The sequence below is a fragment of the Zeus faber genome (genome assembly GCF_960531495.2).
Source record: "Zeus faber genome assembly, chromosome: 9".
Lineage (NCBI taxonomy): Eukaryota > Metazoa > Chordata > Actinopteri > Zeiformes > Zeidae > Zeus > Zeus faber.
Genome location: NC_137197.1, coordinates 17,560,256 through 17,566,522, shown reverse-complemented (window position 1 = coordinate 17,566,522; position 6,267 = coordinate 17,560,256). Strand labels below are relative to the sequence as shown.

The 6,267-nt window shown below is 42.3% G+C and overlaps 1 protein-coding gene across 1 annotated transcript; it reads right to left on the bottom strand.

The window, feature by feature from the left end:
• Window positions 1-3,721: 3,721 nt before the first annotated feature.
• Window positions 3,722-5,403, bottom strand: gemin7 (gem (nuclear organelle) associated protein 7). Its single transcript, XM_080007045.1, has 2 exons — window positions 5,365-5,403; window positions 3,722-4,477 (listed from the first exon to the last, which is right to left on the bottom strand). Exon 2 carries the CDS (start codon window positions 4,465-4,467, stop codon window positions 4,081-4,083), a length of 387 nt encoding a protein of 128 aa, XP_079863171.1. The 5' UTR covers window positions 4,468-4,477; window positions 5,365-5,403; the 3' UTR covers window positions 3,722-4,080.
• Between the last annotated feature and the right edge of the window lie 864 nt (window positions 5,404-6,267).

Genomic DNA, 6,267 nt, shown 5'->3' with positions numbered 1-6,267 from the left:
GACACAAGTAAATCAAGTCCCATGGGGATGGCAGATAGAATGAAAGAAAGAGAGGCGGAGGGGGCTGGGGGTAGTAGGAAGCGAGGGAGACAAACATGGAGATTGCAGGGTTGGGGAGTGGCGGTGGGGGGGGGGGGGTGCTTGAGTAAGTGCGTGTGTGGGTTAAATTATAAGCAATTACATGGGCCTCCAAGTCCACCATGAAAATGCTCTTTTGATGATGTGGAGGACTCGGGAGAAGGGTGAGGCGTGTGAAAGAACAGTGGAGTGATGGAAAGACCGGACGGGGGAGGGTGGGGGGTCAGGCCCACGTGAAGAGCGAAAGCCGCGAATTTCGCAGGAAGGCTCGAGAGAGAGAGAGAGATCGAGAGAGACAGACGCCTCATCCATTAAACCAGAGGGCGAGACGTAAGACGTTCTCGGTTTTCCTCTATAAAGTTCGCTGCGGCTCCTCCGTCCCACAGACTAAATAACGGGGAAGATTAACCCCCACGAGCACGTGATCTCAGATTAAATAGCGACGCGCTACAGACAACCCATTTTTTTTCTATTTTTTTCCTGAGGACAGCTTCCCCTGGAGAAACTGCGGTGGTACAAATAAATAAACCACTTACAAACATGGCGATACAGACAAAATCGAGCCTCCAGGTGGTCGGAGTCACGCTGCCACGGCGCCTGCGGGCGACCAATCACAATCTCTCCGGCGGCTCTTGCCTAAAGCATACACACCCATTAGATGCATCTTGCTGTGTTTAGTCTTGTGGGAGAGGGAGTTGGCCATACATGGGGTCTCCTGTCTTTGATTCAGATAAATGGAGATAACTTTAATCTCGCACTAATTGCCACTTCCCTTCGCGTCCCACCTCCGTGGATGTTTTCCTGTCTAGACCGCTGGTGAGAATGCGAGGCATCTGCTCTCATGGCTGTTGCAACACTTTGGGTCACCGTCCTGGCAGACCGGCCCTCTGTGCCCGAATAGTATCTCTCTCTCGGCGACGTGTGTGTGTGTGTGTGTGTTTGTGTGTAGTGATAAAGAGTTTTTGCTAAAAATTGCTGAGGTTTATGTTCAATAACAGAGTACGGGTTTCAAATGACTTAATTTGTCAACCGGTAGCTGATTAAATTCGTATATTTTTAAGCATCCTTGTGTTCACAAATAGTAAACCTGACAATTTGTAACTCAGACTCTACCATGACCTTGAATGTTGAAGTTGCTGTTAAATCTTGTCGATTGTTTAAGGTTGGAAACTGAGTGGGGTCCCTGGCTGGCACACGCTCCTACGTGCCTGTTTATCTCTCTGGCCACTTGAGCGAGGGAAGTCAGGCTGCCATGCAGCGCCTGGCGCTCACAATCACTGGAGCTCCTCCAACATTCCCCAAGTGACAAACAGGCCTGGGGACGGGCCGCGGCTCTCCTGTCTCCCCGTCCTACTGACACTGTCACCACAACACGGCTGCCTCTTGCCAATACAGACCTAAATCAATGCACGGACATGGATGACCAGACATGCAATATAAGGTTAATGGCAATGAGAGTCCGTGGAAAATCGAATCGTTGGCATTTTGAATCGACAGACTGGAAGGCTTTGAATGAAATACATAAAAATATGCCCTAACTTGTAAATTGCAAACTTTGACACATAATTGACCAGAAATCAACCGATCGACCGATCTCTTTATCAGATTTACTTGCAAACTCAAGCCAAACATTTTTCGACACTCCTGCACAATTTAAAGGTGCTAATTTGTGCTCCCCACAAAGCAGGAATTTCTATGGGGCTTCAGTTTATTATGACCGTCACGACATATAATAAAATATAAGTTACTGCTGGCCAAAAATAGATAATTATTTCTGCAGTGCATTTGCTTGGCTCCTGTTTAATCTATTACTTCTGCGCCGTTTTGCTCTTGATGCTTCAGTTTGGCGACGAGCCAGCAGAGGAACGTTCAACCGTTGTCACTCCCATCGACTGGTCAATCGGTCTTGTAAATTTCTGATACCTTAACGATGGCCAATGTATTAATACTGAGCCCTCATGTGAGACAAGATAGGATGCGTTGCTGAGGCACACAGGGTTTAATACAAGATATTTTGTTTGTGTCAACTGGACCTAAATCAGTGGAAGCGTCATCTTGTGCTGTCATACATTTTATATCATTCTGTTACAGTCCCAGTGTAAAAAAACAAGTCTACAGCAACATCATGCATGCAGTGGTATGAGACAATTCTCTGTGAGACCTGAGACCCGAGGTGTTTGCCAAGCTGTTTTATGGGCTGGACTCGGAGGCACGGGGCAGAGGATGTGATTAAGTGGCTGAAAGCATGTATTTTTGTAAGTTATCACAGACACTTGGCAGGAAGTGAGAGAAGGCCATAAACAGGAAGGAGCGGAATGTGCTTCCTGTTAGACGGGGTAGATTCCTTGTACCATCGGGACTGTCATACGCACAGACAGAGACATACATACTCATGCACACTCACGGTTACTAAAAAGTAGGAAACGTTTCTTCAAAATCATAGCAGGGTTCACTGCTAGGAAAGAGGAAAAATGAGAAGTGGGGTGCAAGACTCTGTAATAACAATGCCTTACTACTTAACTGATTTATAATCAAAGGCAACCTATATGTACACGGGTATAAATGAAGCAGAGAATAATGCATGTCATACAGAAGGTAGAAGGGGAATTGAAGGAGTTTAGGGCTTGGCGTGGCAGAACAACTTGTCTGTGTACTGTATATAAAATTAACATTGGTTGTCCTTGAGGAGTTCCTGATTGAATCACTGAGGCTCGGTGACGTCATACACGGTTTAAGTCATACTTTGGAGTGGGGACGAAGAGGGACAGTGACTAGAGAGAAAGGGAAGAGAGAGAGAAAAGGATGAGTCACCGTTTCATTGATGACTGTCTCTGTTGAGTGGTCAGATAATTGCGGTACAAAACCAGACACAGGTACCCAGAGACCATCTAATAGCACTCAAATAAAATGCCTCATTTGGAACACGCAAAATATACCTATTACAAAGATTAAATCAAACTCATAGCTACCCCACAGTAAAGAAGACTCTACACAATGACAAATCCAAGTCTCCCCGAGTATTGTATTTGTGAAACTCTGGCTACAAAAACGTACATTTGAAAACAGCTATCGGGCGTGTCAGGTCAATATAACTGACCAAATAGTTTGGAAAATAAGTTTCAGATTGATGATTTCATGGTTCAAGCCCTTTAGCAAAACACTGTACCTAAACCATGGATCAGGTAGCTTATTTTAAACATTTTTCCCCCCAATGGTAAAAAAGAAAATACCTTCAGTACTCAAAATATTAAATGCTAATTAAGCTTTTGAGACATGTTAATGTGAGCAAATATGAGCTCACTCTTGAATAGTCACAAAAAAAGATGCATAGAACATAGAGAATGGAATAACTTGTTATAAATGGGAGGTGTTGAACATGCACTGAAGTATATGTAAATTACCATATTCATCATGGAATACCTAATTGACTGAATTAGTGCAGGAATTGTTTTGAATTAACAATTTCCCACAACATTGTTCGTTGCCTAACAGTGGTTGTGCTTTTCCAGAATAAATAGGCGGAAATGATTTCAATACAAAAATAATAGTTTATGGGATGGAGATCAAAACATTCAAAGGTCAACTTCATTTGGCCAAAAAAAAAAAAAAAAAAAAAAAACCCCCCCCCCCAAAAAAAAAAAAAAAATAAACAGCTATTTTCTGGGAGATATTCCATCCAAGGAGCAAGATTTGAACATGTCAATACAATTTAAACAGTCTTTTCTTTCTTACATACTCAAGCTTACAAAGTAGCTCTATGGAAGAGACTCCCACTACGGATATTGGGCCTACATCCCCCTCCGGTGGTGTAAACAGGGACTGCATTCCAGAATACCAGTTGCATATTATATACATCGAGGCCACACTTCTGGAAAAAATAACCAATCTCATCACAAAACTAGAGGCATCCCAAGAACATTTACTTCTCTGCAAGAAGATGAATGCAATGTTACCCGAAAAAAAACTCCACATCTGACATATAAAAGCAAATTGTCAAAAGAGTTACATGTCAAAAGAGAATGAAATCACATCCTGACACCTGATAAGTGCCTCCTTTTGCACCCCAATTGGAGTTTGCAAGTCCGAAACCTGGAAATTAAGTACATCAACATCAGAAGCTCCAAAAGTGGCCTCGACCGTCACCTTTTCGTACATTTCAAACTGAACTCTTTTGTTTGCCATGGCGTTGAGACATCTCAGAAAGCGTTCCCTCAACATGGATCGTGAGCGTTGCTCCTGCTGCAACACGGCAGGGTCCGTCTCAGACTCTGCGGACGCGGAGATGGAGGTTCTGCAGAGGGCGATGTAACGGGGAGAATTGGGGTCAAATCCCCGACTGTTTGGATCGGGTCCTCTCGGAAGGCGGAGCACAGCCACCAGGGTTTTCATGTTGGCTTCCCTGAAGGGTGATTGAATTGGAAAAATAAAATATCAGAGTTGGGTGATGCCCCAAATGTTAAGCTTGTGAGTCGGCTAACAGCAAACACAACAACACAGAGGATAGACGGATACTTGCTTCTTTCCTGGGGGGAAATTGTGGTGTTGCAGCAATAAAAATAAATTCAGAAGAATAAAAATATAAAAACACTGCGATGTGCAAAAAAATACTATAAATGTACGCAAATAGATACATTTACATTTAGTCGTAAGGTAAGTAAACCTTAAAAATAACTAAACATTTAAAAAAACGCAAATAGATAATTAACATTTAGTCGTAAGGTAAGTAAACCTTAAAAATAACATTTAAAAAAACGCAAATAGATAATTTACATTTAGTTGTAAGGTAAGTAAACCTTAAAAATACCTAAACATTTAAAAAAAATGTAATACACCTAAACATGAACTAAAAATAGGAAAAAAATGGCAAATACATTTAAAAAAAATCAAGTAAATAGAAAAGTTTGCGATTTAGAAAATACAATCTAAACATCGAAAAAAATCGGCAAAACTATATGAACTGTCAACAAATAGCAAATTGCGCTAGTCAGCTAACATATATAAAAATAAAATCTGTAATATACAGTATAAGCTGCATTACATTTGCAGCTGTTAACACCATTTAAGATGTTATGTCAACAGAAGTAACCCCTCTGCTAGGCCTACGACAAACACTTCACACTTGGGTAACGTTGCATCTTTTGCTTATAGGATTCATTCTGGACAGAACTCGGGCTTTTTTGTATGCCATGTCAGGTGCTAGATCGTGGTTAGAATGCGGGTTAAAAACACACGCAGCGGGTGGAGCGTTGATAAAACACGAAACGCGAACCCAGCGCCATCCCTTACCAAACGTGAGTATCCGGCACCCTCCCGTCAAGGGAACACTTCCGCCCGTCCTTTATCTGAAAAGATCCGGTGTAAACCCAGCTCCGCTCCCAAGGTTCCGCTCTTATAGTTCCGCTTTGCTGTCTAATAGGACATTCTTATAGACTCGGGATGTCCTATTGTGTTCATATCATTGGGGGGCGCGATGTTAAAATGAAGTTGTTTAACTCAACCGTTTGAACTGTAGTGTAACTGAAAACCGAATATAAATAATAATTAAGACAACACGCGTCAACCACTACAAATGAGCCTCTACTTTATACAAAAACTAATTTCCGACTCGCAATTTAGTCTTTATTTATTTTTGCGTCGTCTGGTAGCCCCGTAGCGGTGCCTCGCTCGTTTTCGTTGGGACTTCTGCATTGCGGGGTCGTGTCAAAATCGCACCCGTCGTTGGCAAAGTGCTGCTCTAGAATAAAAAAAAAAAGGGAGGAACAAAACAAAAAAAAAGAAGAAAATACGTCAAATGAATTCAACGAACGTGCGTAATACGTGCGTAAATGCCAAACAGAGGAAAAAACGTCAACATTCAAAGTGTGAGCCGGACGGCCTTCTTGTTCGCCGCTCGCGTTGTTCCCGCTGCTCCCGGACAAGATGCTCACTGCTGCCGCCGGTGGTTGGAAGGTGTATTACAGCGATCTTCACGTGTCGTTGCGATACAGATATAGCAGTGATGCGCTCGAAAATGAATAAATGAATAAATGAACAAAATAAATGAATAAATGGGCATGTGCTCCCAGAAAAAGACCATGACTAGTAGCATGAAGTACAGCCTGATATATATATATAAATATAAATATTTATATATATATATATACACACACACACACACACACACACACACGCTACGTTTTCAAACTCTTA